Below are 21,655 nucleotides of genomic sequence, written 5' to 3' on the forward strand. Positions count from 1 at the left end.
GAGGAGCACTTTTTCATCGACTAGTCGTATTATGATAATGTGGGATCCCCATGATTTAGCACTTCCACTGTAATATGTGAAGTAACATCAGTCTAACTAATATGTTTGTTGGTTCACATGCATGGGGCTAGAATGTCAATGAAGGATATTTATGACGTGCATTCAAGATTTTCCATTCCGAATATTAAGGGAGAACAAGTATGGAAAATAAACCTATGGGAGGTAAAACAATTAACCTACGTATTCAACTGCAGAACAACCTGCCTTAAACCGCCATGATTCAAGATTACCAGTATAGCCATTGCAGAATTACATGTAGTTGTTTACATTTCTCAGCCTCGAAATAGAACTCACTACATTGCCTACTTGTCTCTTTTGCCAAGGCTTTTCTACTGTCGCACCAGTTACATGCACTTTTTTTTTATTTTTAATTTTTTTTGGCAAATAAGTGGGGCACTGCAGTGCATGAGAGAACAAATGTGCGGCTTCTCAGAAAACCCCGTAGATCTCTATTTTTCTCCACGGAACGATGATCCGCACCTTTACGTTGAAATTCAAAATCTAAAGGAATAATAATAATAGTAAAAATAGATAGTAAAAGTAAAAACAAAATGATATATGGAGATGGATAAAAAGGAACTGAATTAATTAAAGGGTAAAAATGTCTAAAGGGACCGGAAAGCACTCCCAGAAATGTTTTTAATGCTGCGATCCTCTACTTGATTATGTGTTTTTTTTGTTTTTCCTCTTTTGGAATAAAGGTCCAGAATTTTTACAATTAATAATTGAAATAATAATAAGAAAAACAAAAAGTAATAGGCATCTTGGCATTATCCACTCGGAGCCATGATATTAATAGTCAAGGGGAACGAATAAAAAAAAGAAAAGTTCATATGGAGACTTAATTACCAGACTTGGATTTCTTCGAACAAATCTATTCTTCCATCGTGGTTTGGAATTTCGTTTGCAACGGTGTATCTGATGTCGTCGCTCAGAGCGTTGTGAGCACAGGTTAAAACGGCAACGTTTTGGCCGTTGAATTCGCTCAAGTCCGATTTGACAATCTGTTCAAAGTCTGGTCTACCATCTCTGAACTCAATATGAGGTAAAGCATTCTTGATACTTTCTAACCAGTTGTATTCGGCGTCAGAAACCTTTACAGAATTCTTTTCGTCTGCGTCAGAACTATCAGAGCCGCTTGATGCGAGAAGTTTTTCGCCAACCTTACCCTCGTGGTATTTGGTGACATAAATAATTGGCTCAACATTGTCGAAGTCTTTCATTTCCTTCAATTCATTCAAGAACCAGTCCAATGAATGCCAGTGTCTAACAATCCAGTAAAACTTGACAAAGGTTTTGTTACCTGTCTTCTTGTGGATTTCGGATAATTGACGAGCGTAAGAGAAGTTACTTGCAATACCGTTGCTAGAGGAGATCATAACAACATCGTCAAATGCTTCTAATCTTCTGCCATTACCGTATGGACCTTCAACGGATACAGTGAAAGTACCGGTCATTCCAGGCTTGTCCAAAAGTTTCTTGTAGATGGTGTGAGTTACACCATTCTTGATTTTGATGTAAAAGTTAATCTCAGTGTTAGACTTGCTGCTGACAATAGTAAATGGATGGGATTGCCAGAAGCAAGAACTGTTCAAAAAGTACACAAAGCCAAATGCACCTGGGAAAGTTGGCCAGTGGGCTGGCTTTGGAACAGTGACATGTAACATTTCATTGTTAACAACAGTAATAGTAGCCTTTTTAGCACCGAATGAGAAAAGTCTGACAACTCTGACAACTCTGTCAAAGCCCCAAATTGCAATTGCAGCATAAGTGTATTGGTTCAAATCGAATTGTCTTAAATGGTAGTATAGACCAGCAATTGAAATGATAGCCAAACAAATGTGGGCGTTCAAGAAGAGTTCGTAATGGTGAGTACGAACCCAACCAATAGATATACAGAACATGACGGCGAATGCGATCGTTGCCAAAGTACCCATTCTATACCAGATAGTTAGCTTTCTGGTCTTCATCTTCTTGAACCACATGGAGTTTAGATAGTAGGCAATCGAGTGTGCAACACTACAAAGAACAGTTGCTCTGGCTACCCACTTATGATAAATAAGGAATGTTGATTGTTTCCAACCAGTCATGAAGGCAAAAAAGTTGTTACGACCAGCCATGAAGTAGGTCAATGGGATTAAGAAACAACTGATGATACCTGTTCTGTCACCGACATATCTAGTTAGTTGAATCTTCTTTCTTGGCCAAGTAATGTTATTTTCCATGTAGTGAATTCTGACGGCAGAGAAGATAATAACCAGAGACGAAAACACAAACACAACAACAGATTGAACTCTAGTTGGAACAACACCTAGGAAGAAGTTACGTTCGGTATGCTTCTTCCCAATCAAAGCTGGCATGAAGAAATATTTCCTCATTAACTTAACCAGCATGTTATTAGAGAATGAACGATGAGCCGCTAACCATTGTTTAGGGAATAACTTTTCAAAGATATTCAGAACGGTACCGATCAAGATGATAACACCCCAATATCCGATCAAAGCACCACCCATAGCCATGGCATCATCTTCGTTATGGTATCTAGCCTTGTAAGTCTTCAAAGCGTAACCATACTTAACCTTGTTATAGATGACAGGAACATGAACCGGTTTGGTTTTGTTGAACCCTGGAATTTCCTTTGGACTTTGAATATAGTGGGTAGCGTTTTCGTACTTCTCTTTCAAGTCTGCAGCTGTGAACTTTGGACATGCCTCGAGAACTTGATGCTCAAAACCTTTTCTTAGGTGTTCTGTAGTAGCTTACTTCTGACCACAGTACAAAAGGGAACCCATACGGTCCATGTTTGTGCAGGTACAGTTTGCAGGGTCAGTTTTCTTTTTACAGAAAACACTGGTCATAGTGACAGCCTGGTTACAAGCCATGTAGATGTACTCAGCTTCACCATATTTTTTGTAAGCTGCCACATGATTGAGGCATAGGGCTGCCAATACGAGATATAGGAAGTTTCTCATTTTGTCTTACCGTTTTACCTGATTATGTCTCTCTACTGCTTATTCCTGGTGCAAATAAATAAAAAAAGATGAACTGTTATTGTTAATTGGGAGAGGAATACGGCAGATTAGAGTAATCTAACAAATTGCTCGAATTGCTTGGTTGACTAAACAAATGAACAAACAAGGAACAAGAGAAGTCTGAATAAACTAACAAAGTGCAGAGTCTAACACATCTTAGGAAAAGGACCCTCGAAGGACAAATAAGTCATTTGCCTTGATTTAAATACAAATGGAAACGAGATGCGATGAGCATTGTATTTCTCGAGGTGTGTTTTTGAATTCTGCCGAAAACTCCAAACATCTTGGCAAGATTAGTAGTAGTTTGCAAGTTAAATGTTCCACTCCTACAATAACTAGGCGCCAATTACAGCTACGGGCTCGATACTGTCACTGATTGGACTGCTCGCAAAACAATGAAGGAAGGAACGAATGAATGGCTTTGAACTCCCCCATAAACAGCAGACGACACCTCTAAAATCACCTGAAATCAAAAGAATTTTAACATATTTAGATGCTAAAAATGCGTATCGCATCGCTATTCTTCGAATCCATCTTCACTTCACTACGTCTAGATTACTCAAAAAAAATAAAAACCGTCTTGAAAAAGCAGTGAGTGAGCAGCTTTGTTTTTTTTTTTTTTTGGTATTCACCAAAACGGGGTTTTATGCACCCTCGAAGACGGATATGATGTGCAACAAAATCTAAGGGACCAACAAAGAGTGCGCTACACAGTTATCAATGGACCCAGGACCCAGGACCCAGTAATCCTCTCTGAATACACTAATGCCAGCGTATTATCCGATCCGATACCCTGTGGTTGGAAAGGGTGCTCTTTGCTGATGCGGAGCGAACTCCGTAGAAAAATTCGCGGCGCTCTCTATCAATACTGCATTACTTTGCTGGATGCATTTTTTTTCCCGGTACCCTGAGTGAGAAATGCAGACCGAAGTTTCTCAGGTTTATCGCCTGGAAATGCCTCCAGTTTTTTTCTTGACCCCATCCATCCACTCATTGCCCATCAACCATTATTGTCTTCATTATACAGTATATTTTTGCACTATGTACTACTAGTTGGTTATTCTGTATTGTGAATAGAGATGTGTTTTATGAAAGAACGTATGTATGTTACGCTATGGCATGTCGAGAAACTCGGTACCGAAGGATTATTCTGTCTCCTATACGCATCCGTCGTTGACTTTTACGGCTTCGGGCTCATCTTTGTGCATAGCGACAGTGCGGCCATAGCCAAATAAGCTTTAATTTAAGAGACAGAAAAGGGTGCAAATTCAAAAAAATGGAATTATAAACACTTACATACGCTGAAAAAAAAAAATAAAACTTTTTTTTTCTCAAAAGCTGTATAGCGAGGGCTTGGCCCTTCGTAGAAGTACACGCAACAATTACTCGAGAGCATCAGTTTCTTTTCAACTTCTTGGTATACTCTTATTCTCGCCTTGGCTGAGTGGCTGCTCATGCGGCCTCTTTGGGGTCAGTCTTATTCCGTTTTATTTTCTCGAGCAAAATGCTAGCTTTGAAGTCAGGAAAGAGAACAGAGAAATACCAGCGGGTATAGCTCCATGGGATGGGGGATAATTGCTTTTTCCAATCCGTTACCTTTCCATCTAACAGAAACGTTAAAAGTGACGGAGAACCCTTTTCGCAGGTACAGGAGAAAATCAGGGTGCAGCTCTCAGCAGCATGTATGTAACTCAAAAACAAGAAATCGCAACTGATGTGGTGGTATGGGTTTTTTGTTTTTCGTTTCAGCTGTGAATATGAGCTAGATCGATGAACGGGTATAGTTGAAGAAATAAAAAGCGAGAGTGCATCAACCTTACCATATAGGGGGGATAGTGTTGGCAGCTATCTCCCCGTCCCCCCCACATTCCCTATTTTAGAGATACAATGGAATTTTGGAATTGAAATTGGAAACACTATATTAGATTAATACCTAGGCACAGCTGTAGTAGTGTCTGTGAATAAAAAGCAGCGTGATGATGCTTACCAATCTACATATTACATCTGCATCTATAATAAGTCGTCGTCCGCTTCGACGATTGTGTTCTTGACCTTCAGTAGTATGGTGACCTTCCAGTGGTCCAACTTGTTGAACTTGTCGTACTCGTAAATCTTTTGCGAAAGTTTCTCGGAGTCTCCCTCTCTGACGGCATCGATGACATTTGACAATAGCTCATATTCCCTTGATTGGGAAAAGGAAGGGTCCAGAGATTGCGATTCGTTCAAGCTCTTGTCGGCAGCGACGACATCGCCCGCAGCGAGGTAACAAAGCCCGATCTTTAGCAAGTACTCTTTCAAAGACCATTGGCTCAACTTGTTCCCCAAGGAGTTTTCCACAACCTTCTTCAATATTTCGGTTGCGTCCAAGTATTCACCATTCAACGCCTTCAAGTCGGCACATCTTAGATACGATTTGTTAGATAGGGCAACGGCTTGATCCTGCAAGTACCAGTCACCGGCAGTTTCATAGTTGGAAATGGCGCTGGGATAGTCCTGTAGTTGCTGTTCTTGCAATTCAGCAAGTTCAAACTTGAAGTTTGCTCCTCTTCTGAACTGGCCTCTCCTCGTGAAAATGTCGATGGATTTAGAAAGCGATTCAGCAGCTTTGGCAGGCGATGAGCCTGTCTTGAAACATTTGTAAGCTTCGATGAACGTGTTACCCGCTTCATCCTCATTTGATGCTTTGATTTGACATTCGGCGGCTTTCAAAAACGTTTCCCCTGCTTGGTCCAACTCCTTTCTCAATCTGTACAAGTTGGCTGCTTCCACGTAAAGGTCCGCTGCTTCCTCGTACCTATATGAGTCCGACCCGCCTAAGAAACTAAAGAATCCAGATGATGGCTTCGCCTTCTTCTCAGCCTAATTTGTCAGTAAGATCCACAGGTGTGCAAAACGTCATACCCATTTGCACACATGCAATCACTTCTTGTTAGTACTTTGCAAAAACAACAAAACATCATAACGATTGTTGATATCTCTCAATTCCTTTGTTTCATAAAATAAAAGGGACACACTAACGGATTTGAGAACTATCAAAGGGGAATCATCGGTGAAAAAGTAAAAATAAACATACCTTCGCAATCAATTCTTGCACTTCACTCATTACTGGCGCTTATAAAACTTTCGTGATACTCTACTAACGGGTATCACTGGATCTCTTGCAACTCTGCAAGGCCAACAGGTAAATAAAGATCTTGTATAAATTATACTCTCACGTTTCAACTTAGTTCGTTTCAGTTCGTTTCGTTTTCGAAACTGAGAGTAGGACAATCCGTTCGTGAGGCGGGGTAAGTGGAGGGTTTTTGATACATGCCGGGTAAGCACTACGGACTACATAGCCTACCCGCACATAACATATTGTAGTCACGTGAAAAATCAAAGCAATTCTCATCTAGAGAGAAAAGAGAAGACACTCTCTCCGTAGGATGATGGACGTCAAATACAGCACCCCACCGGAAACCCAGCGTACGAGCATGCGTGTATCGAGACACATAAACACACACAATCATATACATATACGTATACGAGCGCGGTTGATTGGAAAGATACGTTTTTAATTGAAGGATATACTTATAACATTGATAATATATAAGATGCGACAAGCTTAAGCTTCAGCCATGTCTCTCAATCTTCTGATGGTAGATCTGACAGTGGCAGCGGCAGCGGTGGACAAAGTGTAAGCACCACCAGCGATGGTTCTGTTACAAGAAGAGCACTTCCAGATACCAGCAGCACCTCTCTTGACACAGGTCTTACCACAGAAAGAACAGTTGTAAGTGGCGTGTTGTTGGACTTCCAACTTCTTCACTTGTCTTCTCAAAGAGGAACCGTAACGGACACCGTACTTACCAGTGATACCAACCTTCTTAGTTCTCTTAGCCCTATAAAAAAAGTTTGTATTTCAGAGTTGAAATAATTATGTTAGTAACTTGGTTAAAACGTATAATAAAGTATGTGAGAATAGGGCGATTTAGACATCGTCATCATCATGAAGTATGTGAGTTTCTTAGCGTCTCTAGAGTTTTCAGTTGTGTGAAACGCCGACAATGTTTTGTAATGGTGCTTTACATGCATTCCAAATAACTTCTTCCTGCTTGTAACACTATGACCACTGTCTTCGATGTCTTTCAAAAAAAAGAGAGAATCAAACGAATCCTGTGTCTTCGATACACACGATATTCCTTCAGTTTACATTTCTTGTCTGTTAATGATATGGTATGTCTGTTGTAGTTCCATTCCACTTTTTTCTTCGGTACATTGCTTCAGTTTACGTTATATCTTTGTCATTGGTCTATTTCAACATCCTCATGGTCATTGACGCGCGCTATATCTCCCTATTTCTCTGTTCCAGCATTAGTATGCATACATTTTGGTTTCTGTGTGATTGCTTGGTCTGTGTATTCAACTAACAATACAAACGTCTATATGGAAGATACCTGCAATACGTATAATACACCTGTGTTATAAGAGTTAAGTGTTTTAACGATGAATCGAGGATGCTTGAAACTTTGGAAAAAAGTGGGCCATCCATGCGACTGCGAAGAGGCGGGCAAGAGACGAGGCAAGAAAAAAAACACACACGCACACGCACACGCACGCACAACTCACGAATGGTAGTCCTATTCCTAATGCGGAAACATTTGTGAAAATTGAAGCATACATCCTTACCCATCTATATTTTCTGGGTGCATGGGTGCATATTTTTATAATTTCTAAACAGTCCCACGAAATAGACAACTTACAAAAAAAAGAAAGACATCGGACACACACACGCACGAAGGAACGCTAAAACAGATCATATCGATCATTGAAAGTTTATTTTCTTGTTGGTCCACGTTTCTTTTTGGTCCACCAGCACAGAGAGTTTAGCCTTGCCTGTATTGAGAATGCGAGAGCGTGCGTGCGTGCGTGCTTGCGTGAGTGAGTCCGTGCGCGTGTGCCTCATTGTTTCGTGCTAGTTTGTTTGTTTTGTTTCGTCTAGTTTTGCATGTCCATTACGTTGTGTTTGTTTTGTCCACCATAATTGCCATAGCACCCACCACGTCTTTGCAGGTGGCGAAAGCGAAGAAAGAGAGCCGCTTCTCCGTTGTACACTGCGCTTTTGTCCCTACCAGAAACACTTTACGTAGTCCTCCGCCCTTCCATTCTACTTTCTTTACCCCTTACGAGACATTATGGACATTATGTCTTTTTGGAAAAAAGTTCCACCACTAAAACATCCGTACGGAACATACCGCCTTCCCCGATCTCTTTACCCCTTTGGGTAAAGAGATTAAATGCAGAACATATTGACATTACATAGTCATTAGCGATGATGATTACTTCACCTACTATTTTAATTATTACTACCCATACTCACTTACCGTGTGTCAGTGCAGACACAAATCAGCCTACATATGGACCACTAATTTCACGTAGTAAAACGTTTTTGCTCTTTTTGCTCTGCTTGTTCTTCCTATATTTGTTTTTTGCCCCCCTGACGGCTCAAACACTGTATCTCTGCAGCCAGTAATTCAGGTGATTCAAGATTCAAGATTCAAGATTCAATGCGATACGCATTGAACTAAGATGAGACACACAAAGGAATCTTTCGTTTTTTTTTTTTGCAACCGCGAGTATCCAGGAACCCGAGCCTACAACCTTGCCTACATCGGCTAATAATGCCAGATCAAAGTTTAAACTATTGCCGATATTTTGGAAGCGAAGACCAAACATAATCTAAATCAAAAAAAAAAAAAGTAAAATTGCACAGATCAATTTAAATTTTAAATTGATACGCTTATTAAACGGCTGGCGCGCCAATATATTGGGAAATTATTAGTGTTATTATTAGTATTATTATTATAATTATTTTAATTATTATTATGCATTATTGTGTTCTTGCATTATTGAATACGTTTACTGAGACATTTGGCCTGTGCTCTCTTATTTTATTTTATTTTTTGGGTATGACATGGGGGGAGAGAGGCAGGGAGGAGGGGAGGGACAAGTTTCTTGCATGTTTCTAAATTACAATATACTCAGTGCTACCCACCGCTCATAGAGAGAAGTATGTTCGATGCCAAGTGAGAAATACAAGTGGGAAATTTCGGGGCAATTCGTATCAGAAGGATGATGACGCCGCGGACAAGGTCAGAAATTGGAGCAGGACATCAGGGGCATTATTTTTTATAATGAGATCGATTCAGGGTACAGTGGAGCGATAATTTATATCGGTAATATATATAGGCCTTGCGATCTTGAGGTTTTTTTCCAGAGTGTTCTTGTTGCCTCAACTTGGGGAGTTTTGGGATATTTGGTAATCCAAATCCAAGACGGAATTGGGCTAATCTTGCGTTAAGGTGTGATTTTTTTTTCCTCTTTTGGTTTCGATCTACCAAATTAAGGCAAACAAATACTAAATGATGTTAGCTTGTGACTCAGAGATAGATGTTTCTAGTTATTTACAACTGGATGGGCTGCAGGAATGTGGCGTGAATATGGAATGGCATGGTGAATTGGAACTCTCTGATTGCGAGGAAAGATTGGAAGGTGGGATACTGGAGCACGTCATTCGGACACCAGAGGACCGCCATATCGGAAGATCCAACGATTATTACAATGGGATTCACCACCAGGAGCAAGTTGATTACGGCCATAGCTACAGCTCTTCGAGTAGCATTGACTCGTTTAATTGTTGTGGCGACAATAGGGAATTTTCATGGTGCAAAGATCAGCAACAGGAACAAAATCAACAGCGGCACTTTAGTAGAGGCACTGATAACAGCGGCGCAACCACTGCTACTACCGCCACCACTGCTGGCGACGAGAAGTATTTCGGTCGTCTTCTCCCTGCACAAATGATCAACATGGTCCACACTCAGCCTGTCCACTTGATCCATGTGCACAACTTGAAAGCTTTGCAAACGAGCTTTGAAGATGAAGAAGCAGCGGCTAATGTAGCTGCCCTAGAAGCTGCCGCAGAAGCTGCAGAAGCTGCAATCATCGAAAGATCGGCAGCCGCTAACGCAAGTTCCACGCCTCCCAGTCTCGCAGACACTAGAAACAATTCCGTTTTCTCTTCGACCAGAAGCATTAACAACCTGCTACAAGATCAGCAGGACATGGAAAACGACATAAAACTAATGCCCCCCACTAAAAAGAGGTCGCTTGTCGCTCCTATAATGTTTCATGCAGGTAAGTCACAAGTTACCGCAAACACTAATAACACTCACAATAAAATTAAACACCATAACGAACCCCAAAAGCTCAAGCCCAATTGCAAGAATACCACAAAACCTGTCTCGGAAAAGGACCAGTTTGTTTACACTCTGACAAATAAATTGTTACCGTATTTTGGGTACTTCCTTGCAGATTCAAACGATTTGGAATACTTTGACAAAGTAAGATTCCAAGAGATCGATTATAAGTTCTCGAAAACATACTTCTAATTCTGATTCGTTACGAAACTGTTTGCTATAGATTTTTTTTTCATTCCCCTTTCCTTTCCATTTGTTTCAATCTTGGCCAACCTTTTTTTTTTAAGGCCTTATTTTTTTGCATACCATTCATTATTACTACTACATTCATTTCCTTACATTCCTTCATCTCCTCCTGTAAGATAAAATTCACTATCCCTCTCGTTTCCCCAAAAACCAAAAAAAGTATTCTAATTTTTTATTTTTCCTCCGTTATTGTTCCTCGCGGAAACCTCAGCAACTACTAGAGCTACTGTTATTAGTTGACAGTCTTATTAATATTTTTTTCATTAGCATTGTTGCTCATTTTTGCTCCCGCACTCTAAAAGAATCTACCCCAGTCTAACATTTTTTTTTTTTTCTAATTATTATCATCATTACCTTTTTTTCCCTTTTAACGAGATCCAACATGAGCCTCTCATTAATTTCTAGAGGCAGCAAAAGTCTCTCATTTCACAATAGATGACTATCCCATATTTGCACAATTACTATTATTAACCAAAAAAAAAAACCCTTTTTTTTTGAACTCTTCGCCCTCACCCACCCCTTCTATCAACCCACTCACATTCACTTCTAAATTTTCACATCATGATTATTTTCAAACCAATAGACGATGTGTGAGTTGCTCAACACTCACAATCACCCACTGTCCACTATTTTAGGACTTATTCATTTCATTTATTTGTTGTTATTATTTTTCACCAAAGCTATTTCCACTTGGACGTTTTCCTATATGTTTCAACTTCTCACCGATTGGTTTTCATTTTTTTCATAATATATTTTACTCCACAACAGTTGACATTTGAAAAAAAATGCCTACATGTCCTTTCAAATTTTCTCTAACCTCCTATTTAATTTCATTAGCTACGCATTAGCATCTGTAATCATTAGTATTGATTCATGATTATTTTTCAATTTCAATGTCAGATTCTTTACATATATACAGCATTGTCATATTTTCTTAGAAAGTAGAAAGAGACTTTAGAAGCATGCCTGCGTCACTATTCACGAAATACATTTACCCGGATATACGACGAATTTTGTTTTGTTCTTCCTACTGGCTTCAGTAGACTACAGTAATAGTTTAATATTGCACATTATGCTGAATAAAGAATTCAGAATATACAATAAAATCGTAAAACGATACAATTAGGTGAGACAATTGAGAAGTTTGGCTTGATAAAGGTTGTATACGTCCTTTCAGTAACAACAACTGCTATTCCTATTAGAATAGTACCGAATCTCTGTTTCTTTTAGCAACGCACAGCCGCTTAATATGAGTAGCGAAGATGAGGATGAGAAGTTCCTATATAGCGATGGGGAGGATTCTCAGGTAGTGGTGAGTACAGAGGAGCCTGCGTCCAAGAAACAAAAAGTGGACACTCACAATGATGTAGAGACAGCTGCAAATGATAGCGCAAATGAAGGAGTAAGTGAAGTTTCTGATCAAGATAGTGATTCTGTAAGTGATGAGAGTGACTCCGATTCTGATATCGAAATCATCATAGGGACAGGTAATGATACATCAAAGATCGATTCCGGAAAATCGAAGATATCGACGATTACAGGGGCAGCATCAACAACTACTACGGAGAGTAATATCGGAGCTGTATCAGATACAAATGCTGCAACATCAGTACCGGAGGGTTCCGTATCACTAGAACAACAACAACAACAAACTATTGATTTGAACCCCGACGCAGAGTTCGATGGAAAGCCTATTGTGCAAATAGACCCTGAAATATTGAAAGAAAAGCCATGGAGACAACCGGGTGCAAACCTTTCTGATTATTTTAATTACGGTTTCAACGAACAGACTTGGATGGAATATTTACATAGACAAGAACACCTCAAAAAAGAATACAATCCTCAAAAGATTTTAATGAATCTCCTAGCATTACAACAACAGGGAAAACTAAATGACAACGGTTCTGTTCCTAACTCTCAAAATAATCCCATGGCTATGCCTCCTCCACCAATGGGTCTTTCCCCAATGTTTGGTGGTTTTCCTGGCTTCCCATTCCCTGGTATGATGAATAGCATGCAAACCCAAAATGTTCCAAACATGAACAATAACAACAACAACAACAACAATAGTAATAATAAAATCAACGGTAACCACAACGACAAATAATAATTTTTTATTTCAATTACTTAGTTGTCAATATTACAATATAGCGAATGGTCGCGTGTTGATTACGTGACTACTATGCAATCCAGTTAAGTTCAATTCTTGTACACATAAAGAAATATGTATATTTGCATTATAATATTAGTACTATATTTTATATATAAGAAATTAAGCATGTGTATGTAGCTTTTACTTTTATCGACTACTTTACTAAAGTTGAATTTTATATTTTTCCTTCTCGACAAGCCTTTTTATCCAAGGTTGATGGAATTTATTCAGCTCAATTACTCGGCTTAGGGCATCTACCCATTCTCGCTTCGAAGTTTGCGAATCAGCGTTGAAGTTAATTACCTCATCGTTAACAAAAACAAGCTTGAAACAATCACTGAACAAAACCATATCAGTGAAATTCCTAATTTGCTTCCCAGAAATTGTCTTACCGTCAACGTAGACGTCTACCACATTCAAAAGATTCAATAATGTTTCCGGTTTTCTACTATTCTCATCATGGGCAATTAATTCCGTTCCCTTGAGAACCATATATCTTCTTTTCAACATACCATCCACATCACCACCTTCTTGCCATAGGAATCCCTCCTTAAATATATTTTGCTGTTCAAGATATTTTTGATAGCATTTCTTGACAGATTTTAAGTTCTTTGGGAACCTTTCCATCGGAGAAGTTCTTGGAATATACAGGATATCAGCAGCTAATGAACACACGGTTGAAGCTGGTTTTCTAGGCAACTTCCAAATATTATTTTGATTATAAGACTTAGCAGCATGTGGATCAAACTGTCTTTCCCACTCGTTGATCATGTCAAAAGTTAGTTCTTTACATTCATACTCAATTTTCCTTAAAACACGTTTATCAACATCGACATGGCAACGAGCAAAGGATCCATCTTTAGCAAATTTGAAATCCCAGTCATCAAACGTAATTTTTTTGTTTACAAACCTCTTTTCAAGTTTGTATTTGGTTTTACCGAAATTAAACTTCTTTTTGATAGGTACCTTTTCAACAACTTCAACTAATTGACATTGGGGACTTGTGTAACGAATTCTTAAGGTAATGAAAAGTTTCATATCTGGAGAGTCCATGTTTATCTCTATTTCTTGATCAAGTTTTATGGATCCACCTTCTGGCATATCTTTCCAAGGAGTTTCAACAACTTCTTTTCCATTGTCAAACTCAACCGAATATTTTGCTTGATGATGCTTAATTTGATCTAATCGAATGGCTTTGATTGATTTTAATTTGACATAGAATTTGCCCTGATCAGGAAGATCTCTGGTTTTATTAACAAAATCATTGTTCTCTAAATATACTGAAGCACAAGAAGAAGTACTAGTACCATGTTTGTAAGTTGGGGTCGATTTAGAGTTTTCCTGAACTTCCGCGTCTAGATGCGAATGCTTGGATTTTGGCGGACGCGAGGGAGTTTGAGGTTGTTCAGGTAAATGTTCTTTTTGTACAATCTTAAAAGGAGAACTAATATGCTTACCTGGTGATCTTTTGATCGTTTCCATTGAGGTTTCGGAATCAGATCTTTGAACTTCAACTCCTTGAGCAGTATGCCCAATTAAAACTTCTGCACCTTGAGCCGGAGACGCAATTTGAACTGGGTTATTATGAGTCTTATTACCCAGCAGTTTTGTGATTTGCTGTTGGGTAGCCTTAATATCGACTGGCTCATCTGTGACATCTATTGGAGCGTTCCAATTGCCAAATATCGTAGGTTCTGAATTCAATTTAGAATGCTGTGCCAGTTTCTCCTCGAAATCATCTCTCCCAAAGTTATCGAGGAACGAAGAAAATACTGTCTTAGGTGAATCTGTAGGCAGTAGGGACATGCCATTTTCTGGACATTCATTCTTTACTATACTAGTGTCTCTTTTGATGCCAGTGTCATCTTTTATAGTATCTTCTTGTTCTTTGACTTCATAAAGAGGTTCTTGCTTTATATCTTCAGCGAGGTTGGACGCTTTTCGAGAATTCATTCCAGTGGTCTCATCAGAGCATACTCTATTAGCGAATGGATATAAACGATGTTGTGTTTTCAGTTCCTGTTGGATGCGTTTTGATATTATAGTATTTCTTCTTAATGGATCCAATTTACTGTCGTTCAGTCCATTTAAAATATATTCGTCGCTTACTTGTCTAAATGCTTCTTGGTGGTGTATATGCGAGTTAGAAATAACTCTTGACTTGAATTTGAAACTGCCCGAACTGTAATTTGATGGTGCAGAAGATATTTTGGATTGTTCGCTAAATTGAGAGTTAGCACTAATCGCTGGGGATACTTGATTTGATACTGAGTGCTGTGAATGCCAGATTAACAAATAGTCATCCTTTTCACAGGCTGATGTCAAATTAAATGAATCATTAGAGTTTTCTTGGTCATTGAATAGGTCATCGTCGAACATCGTTGAAAGGCCTCTTGATGTTGGCAAAGGAGGTAGATCTATGGTGACATGCTCATTAACGAAGCTATCTGATGTGTTTGAGGTGTCGCATTCATATTCATAATAGAACTCGGGATGGTGCGTAATTGAGTCTTCCTGTCCATCTTCTTTCTGTTCTTCAGGTATTCCGACCAAAGATGTGTTATTGATGGGCTGGATAGTCTCATCGAGAGCTGAATCAATCGTTTCGTCATCACCGCTGTCAGGTTTGACAGAGTTTTCCATGTCGTTGTCGCTAACTAAGTCACCATTGTCTTCGTCCTTACTCTGTTTACCAGCGACATCTTCTTGTTTCACAGTCTCCATTGAGCGCGATGTGATGATGTATTCTGGCTCTAAAGAGAAAGTGTTTGAATTAGGAAGTGTTGAGCTATCTGGAATCTCTAAATCTTCTATTGATCTTTCATCAGACAGATCCTCATGTTCTGTATTTGAAACTAAATCGAACTCTCTGGCAGATTGGTAATTGTCGTTTGTTGTTGCGGTACTGAATACTCTGGAAGCATTTATGTTTTGATTACTGACAGATTTGAAATCCTGCAACGAGAGTGTTGGCAATTGAGGCAATTGAGGCACGTTCTCGGTAGATTTCAGAAGCTGATACTTGGCATCCAAACTGTAGGTGTCGAGTTCTTCTTCAATGGTGTCAATTGAGGAACCAGATGAGTTTCTTACTTGCGGTTGATCACTAATGAATCTGTTAATAGGGACATTTGGGGTAATTGGGATTTTAGATGTGGATCCTAAGTCTTCAATTTCCGTGTCTTGTGCATCTTGCGTGTTAGTTGGGGCCACTTCCACTTCGATCAATTCGGAAGAAGGGGATTCTTTTGAAGGAAACAGAGGTTTTGTTGATTCGATTTGGAAAACCAGTTTTTCTTGATCGACCCCGGTATTTCTGTCGATAGAGTTTGCATCCATTGCCCTCTCGTCTGCCTCTGTCAACATGTCTTTAAGGATAGGAACGTTGGGGTTGCTGTTTTTCTTTTCGTCCAACAAATGGGAAAGACGTTCCCCAATATCGGTGACCATATTTTCTTTAAGTTCGACGTTTGTTAGAGCTTCGGATTCTGGGTGGTCTGGATCGTAATTGGGGTCCTGGTGGTGGTTCTCATCCACCGATATCTCAGATCCATCGTTCGAGATCAATCTTTTGGAAACGACAGGCTTTGGGTTGTTGTAGGTGTGTCTGACCCATGCTGTTTCCAGAGGCGCATTTCCCAGCTCTTCCATGATATGCGTCGCATCTTCAGTGATGTCAAACGTATCGCTCACATCGGTATGTGTGATCCCTTGGTCTATTTCCTTGAGTAACGAATCCATCGCGTCGGATTTCTCCAAATCGCTCTGCTGTGCCATCTAATACTTTCGTCTGTCCGGTGGTGCTGGTAGTGATTAACTGTGTGCTTAGCTAGGGTATGGGCGCGACCGTCGATACTATGTAGTCAGTGATTGGTGTAGACAATTACAAGCCCTTTGAAGCTTATTTTTTTACAAGCTTCAAAAGACATGCTTGGCCTGCAATATTCTTGTTGTCTGATCTGGTCTGGTCTGGTCTGCTAACTACTTAACAAGCGCTCCAGGTCCAGGGTTTATTGACAATTGCCTAATTCGGAATTATGTAAACATAGACACATTCCTCAAAAAGTATGTGCTGGAATACATTTTTCTTGAGGAAAAAAAAAAAAAAGTTAAAAAAAAAAAATACACACCCACGGCAATTCGGGTCAGGTGACCACTACCGAATGTTACCCGGCCATCTGAAACTCGAAACGAGGCTTATGAGCAGAACACAGCAGAAACAGGATGAAATAAAAAAAAAAAAAAGAGCGCAAATGGCAGACTAAAAAAAAAATGAAAGCTGAGTCTAAAGGGGAACGAATGAATGAAGGAATGGATCGGTATTGCTCGCCGGGTAACAATGGCAACGAAAAGACTCTATGTATGAGAGTACCAGTAACTAACTGCACTACACTTTCCTTAGCAGTGTGCAGTGTGCAGTGTGCTAATTTTCTCACTCGGCTTTACGTTTCGGATTAACCCGGGTAAACTCTGGATGGGAATGGCATTCGCACAGGCGCGCTGGCCGCGAAACCTGTGGGCTCTGCTCCAAAGTCATGTCATGTCATGTCCCCTTGACAGACAGCAAGGCGTACTGTAGGAACTCCCGAGGCTTTATGTACCGCTCCTTCTAGCTATATACTACGGATTTTATATATAGAAAATGCCTGCGATTTTCGCAGTCTATCTTTCTATCTATCCTTTCACTTTATTTGTCGCTTTTGCCAGTGAGTGAGTGAGTGAGTGCAATGTCATACAGTCACGAACGCCAAGCCAAGCCCAAATTATGTATGCAGAAATATATATTCATACGTAAACGTAGAGTCCCGCGGGCAACCGACCGGGGTACGCTTTAACACCCCTTTCGGACCCAGGACTTTCCATTCCATAGCACAAGATAGCTCTTTTTTCTCTTTCCCAGCTAGTTTGTTTGGTTCTTTTTTGTGTGTGTGTATGTGTAGTGTTTGTATGTGTACTTATTTTTTTTTTTTTCCTTCTTTTTTTTTTCACTCGTTCGCTATGCTATGCCTGCCTGCCGTCTGCTATTTTAATTTTCAGTTTTAATAAATGGAAAAAGGCCTTTATTTCTTTCAAATCCCTTTTTCTAGTGTGTATTTCTGTATATAATATGGAATGTGGAGCAAATGGATAATAATATATATTGTTGAATTCGACAAGTGGGTCTTGAAGAATCGGATAGATAGAAAGAAAGAAAAGAAAAAGAGAAGCCACCAGAGCGACTAGAGTCAGATTTGAAGGGGCATAGCTTTAGGACCTGATTGATATGGATAAGAGAAAACTATCAGGGGATGCCATCTCTGGGTTGTCGAACATTCCGGAGGTGATTGATCCCGGAGTGACGATTCCCATATATGAGGACGACTTTACGTTGAGCAGTGCTAATGGGATAGAACAGTTGCCGACGCAGCCGCAAAAGTTGGGATCGTACCGTTCGAAGGCGGGGAAGTTTTCGAACACACTATCGAACCTTTTGCCCAGTATCAGTGCGAAGTTGCACCATAACAAGAAGGGTTCGAAAGGCCCGTCTGCGGTTGGCGAGGGCAACACCTCTGGCGAATTGAGCATGGAGGATGGCGCTACTACCACTACCAATGGGAGTGAGCAGACGTCCAAGTCTGGGTCTATGTCTCAGATGAATGTCGGCATGACTGGCCATATCACGCCTCCTCTGGAGATGGATTACGACCAGGCAATCCATCTGCCGGATACTAGCGGGTTAGTGGTTCCTGTCCAGTCTCGGATATCTGGAGACTCGTTCACATTCAGCGCAGTAACTGCTGCCAGCAATAACAATAATAATAATACCAATAATAACAACATATCCCTCCAACCGACTGCTTCTAATACCATCTCCAGGACCAGGAACAACACGGTATCGTCGCAAATCACAAGTTTGTCCAACGTCAATAGTCTAATCCCCAATGTTGGGAACGTGTGGCTACCCAACGATATCAACGTGGCACCCGTGCCAACAGTGGGTATTTCTCCTCCGGGAAGTGCCACTACGAACATGAACAGCATGAACAACATGAATAATAACGGGTTCCAACCGGGAGCGTACAGCCCCTATGAAACAACCGGAAGCTACTTCGACCTGAACTTGAGCAATAATAACCTGAACAATAACCTAGGAGTTCCAGTTACCACACCAGGAGGTCCAAATGGCCCCCTCCAATTCCAGCAGCAACAGCAGCAACAGCAACAACAGCAACAACAACAACAACAAATGGCGCACATGTGGAACACCAGGCCAAGATCACAGTCAAATGCCTCTAGCATCTACACAGACGCGCCAATGTATGACCAACTGGATACCAGATCAAGAGCATCCACCTTCATCATTCCTCCATCCATGGATCCGCAATTAAAAGCTGCAGCCGCATCCACTAATCCTATTGTTCAGGACGATATGGATCCCAGATCCATTAACTGGGTCACAACCGATCCCTCGGTGCCATCTATCAACCACATTTCTAACTTGTTGCCAACAAACACTATATCCATCTCAAACGTTTTCTCCTTGCAACAGCAACAGCCTCATCTCTCTAACACTATCAATTTGACAAGCACTAGCTTGGCAACGTTGTGTTTGAAATTCGGAACCGTTATCTCTGCACGCACACTAAAGGGGGTCAATATGGCACTAGTAGAATTTGCTTCAGTAGACTCTGCTATAAAGGCAAAGGAGGCTCTTAACGGTAAAGAAGTTTCACTGGTAGGAGCCCCTAGTACTGTTTCTTTTGCAAAAGTTTTGCCAATGCACCAACAGCTGCCTCAAAATCCACCTCCACAGCATAGCAACAATAACCATCACACAGGGCAGATTAACCCACAGTCGCTGCTTCAAGAACAGCTGTACTCGGGCGCTGTTCAATTACAGCAGCAAGGAAATGTTTCAATTCCAACATTTAACAGTCATAACCATACCCAACCTAATTCACAATCGTTTGTTTCTCCAACAAACCCATCATCATCATCAGGTAATTCGGAAAAGGAGCACTGCCCTTTCCCACTACCTCCTCCATCTTTCAAAGAAAATATATCTTTATTGAATGAAATTATAGACAAATTTGGCGTTACTTACAACAAACCTCAGTATCAACATATTATTGTCAATGCTATTGAATATAATGGTACAAGTGACACTACTGATTTTGGTCCATTGCCAGAACCTTTGGCTTCAAGAGAATTTGATGCACCTAGATTACGTGAGTTGAGGAAAAGCATCGATTCAGGTCAGATGTCGGATCTTGAGATTGAACAGTTAGTTCTTGCTATGCTAGATGAATTACCTGAATTGAGTTCCGATTACTTAGGTAATACTATTGTGCAAAAACTCTTTGAACATGCGTCATCTGTGATAAAAGATATTATGTTGAGGAAAACTAGTGTTTATTTAACCTCAATGGGTGTTCATAAAAATGGTACTTGGGCTTGTCAAAAGATGATTACCAATGCAGAGACTCCAAGACAAAAAATGTATGTGGCAAACGGTGTTTACAAGTACTGTACTCCATTATTCAACGATCAATTTGGTAACTATGTTATTCAATGTGTCTTGAAATTTGGTTTCCCATGGAATAACTTCATTTTCGAGAACATCGTGTCGAATTTTTGGAATATTGTTCAGAATAGATATGGTGCCCGTGCTGTTAGGGCATGTTTAGAAGCTCATGATATTATTACTCAAGAACAACTGCTTTTGTTGAGTTCGATGATCGTTTTCTTCGTAAAGTATCTTGCCACCAACAGCAACGGTGCATTGTTAGTAACATGGTTTTTGGATACGTGCACTCTACCAAAGAGACACTCTATTCTTGCAGAAGCCTTACTTCCAAACATCTTCGAGTTGGGTTGCCACAAACTTGCATCATTGACTATTTTGAAAATATTGAATTACCGTGGTGACGAGAATGCGAAAAGAATGATCCTAGATACTATATTTGGGCCCATGGACAACGAGAACTCGTCCAAGCCTCCTCAATTGCTGTACCAATTATTAAATGATACCAACTACGGGCCTTCGTTCGTCTATAAGGTTCTTTCGATTCCAATGTTGGAAGGAGATATCAGACACCATGTGATTGAGCAAGTTCGTTACATTCTAACCACGGAATCCAATATCACTCAGCACAGAAGGCTACTGGAGGAAGTTGGACTAAACGCGCCTAATAACAGTAATAGTAATAATCAACAGAGTGGAGGGGCTGGCAAGCCTAGAATGAGTATCTCTCATGTTTTTGGTAATGAAAATCCACAGCATATGAGAACAGTCTCCGTCAACAGCGTCAGATCCGCCTCTTCCAGACGGAGAGCCTCTTCCACTGCACAGGCACAAGCTCCAACACAGACTCAGCAACAGCAGCCTCAACAACCACAAAACCAGCCCCAACCGGCCCAGTCTGCTGCCATTCCACCATCCTCTCAGACTATTCCCGGACAGCCAAGCTACTACACATACCCTGGAATGTTCCCAGGGACCCAACCATACCAATACTCAACATCCACCAGCGGTCTGAATGACGATCTCGTCTCGAATTTCGACTTGCTAAACTTGAACAACGGCACCCAGATCTCTTTGCCACAGTTAACGATGAACGGTCAACCTATGCCTCAAAATCAGAACAGACACCCCAATGGACAATATGGAAACGGAATGTTCGGCCACTAATATTAATAAATCCGAAGCTAGAACAGAACTCCCTCACTCATTCATTCTGTAGGTGCTTTCCAAACTAAAATGACGATTTTTTACGTTTACTCTCTCACGACCTTTACAACAATGAAATACAATAAAATACAATAAAATCTTACTATTATTATAAACACACATTAATTACCATTCTCATTTTCTATTCCTTTCCTATTCCCTTCGCACACTTATTGATCTAATATATGTACATAATTATTTCTCATCACGCTTATCA

General features: G+C 40.3%; 6 protein-coding genes across 6 annotated transcripts; 3 read left to right on the forward strand and 3 right to left on the reverse strand.

The window, feature by feature from the left end:
• Window positions 1-905: 905 nt before the first annotated feature.
• CFL1 (ferric reductase family protein) lies at window positions 906-2,861 on the reverse strand (the record flags this gene model as incomplete). Its single annotated transcript, XM_022821350.1, has 2 exons — window positions 906-2,794; window positions 2,855-2,861. The coding sequence occupies 2 exons, from the start codon at window positions 2,859-2,861 to the stop codon at window positions 906-908; spliced, it is 1,896 nt and encodes a 631-aa protein (XP_022677721.1).
• Window positions 2,862-5,102: 2,241 nt separating this feature from the next.
• SEC17 (alpha-soluble NSF attachment protein SEC17) lies at window positions 5,103-6,195 on the reverse strand (the record flags this gene model as incomplete). Its single annotated transcript, XM_022821352.1, has 2 exons — window positions 5,103-5,951; window positions 6,166-6,195. The coding sequence occupies 2 exons, from the start codon at window positions 6,193-6,195 to the stop codon at window positions 5,103-5,105; spliced, it is 879 nt and encodes a 292-aa protein (XP_022677722.1).
• A 3,298-nt stretch (window positions 6,196-9,493) lies between these two features.
• IME1 (transcription factor IME1) lies at window positions 9,494-10,522 on the forward strand (the record flags this gene model as incomplete). The annotated part of the gene is made up of 1 exon (XM_022821353.1): window positions 9,494-10,522. One exon carries the CDS (start codon window positions 9,494-9,496, stop codon window positions 10,520-10,522), a length of 1,029 nt encoding a protein of 342 aa, XP_022677723.1.
• Window positions 10,523-11,825: 1,303 nt separating this feature from the next.
• FIP1 (cleavage polyadenylation factor subunit FIP1) lies at window positions 11,826-12,683 on the forward strand (the record flags this gene model as incomplete). The annotated part of the gene is made up of 1 exon (XM_022821354.1): window positions 11,826-12,683. One exon carries the CDS (start codon window positions 11,826-11,828, stop codon window positions 12,681-12,683), a length of 858 nt encoding a protein of 285 aa, XP_022677724.1.
• Window positions 12,684-12,890: 207 nt separating this feature from the next.
• Window positions 12,891-16,505, reverse strand: BUD4 (Bud4p; the record flags this gene model as incomplete). Its single annotated transcript, XM_022821355.1, has 1 exon — window positions 12,891-16,505. One exon carries the CDS (start codon window positions 16,503-16,505, stop codon window positions 12,891-12,893), a length of 3,615 nt encoding a protein of 1,204 aa, XP_022677725.1.
• Window positions 16,506-17,991: 1,486 nt separating this feature from the next.
• Window positions 17,992-21,399, forward strand: JSN1 (Jsn1p; the record flags this gene model as incomplete). Its single annotated transcript, XM_022821356.1, has 1 exon — window positions 17,992-21,399. One exon carries the CDS (start codon window positions 17,992-17,994, stop codon window positions 21,397-21,399), a length of 3,408 nt encoding a protein of 1,135 aa, XP_022677726.1.
• Between the last annotated feature and the right edge of the window lie 256 nt (window positions 21,400-21,655).

Source organism: Kluyveromyces marxianus, chromosome 7, assembly GCF_001417885.1.
Source record: "Kluyveromyces marxianus DMKU3-1042 DNA, complete genome, chromosome 7".
NCBI lineage: Eukaryota > Fungi > Ascomycota > Saccharomycetes > Saccharomycetales > Saccharomycetaceae > Kluyveromyces > Kluyveromyces marxianus.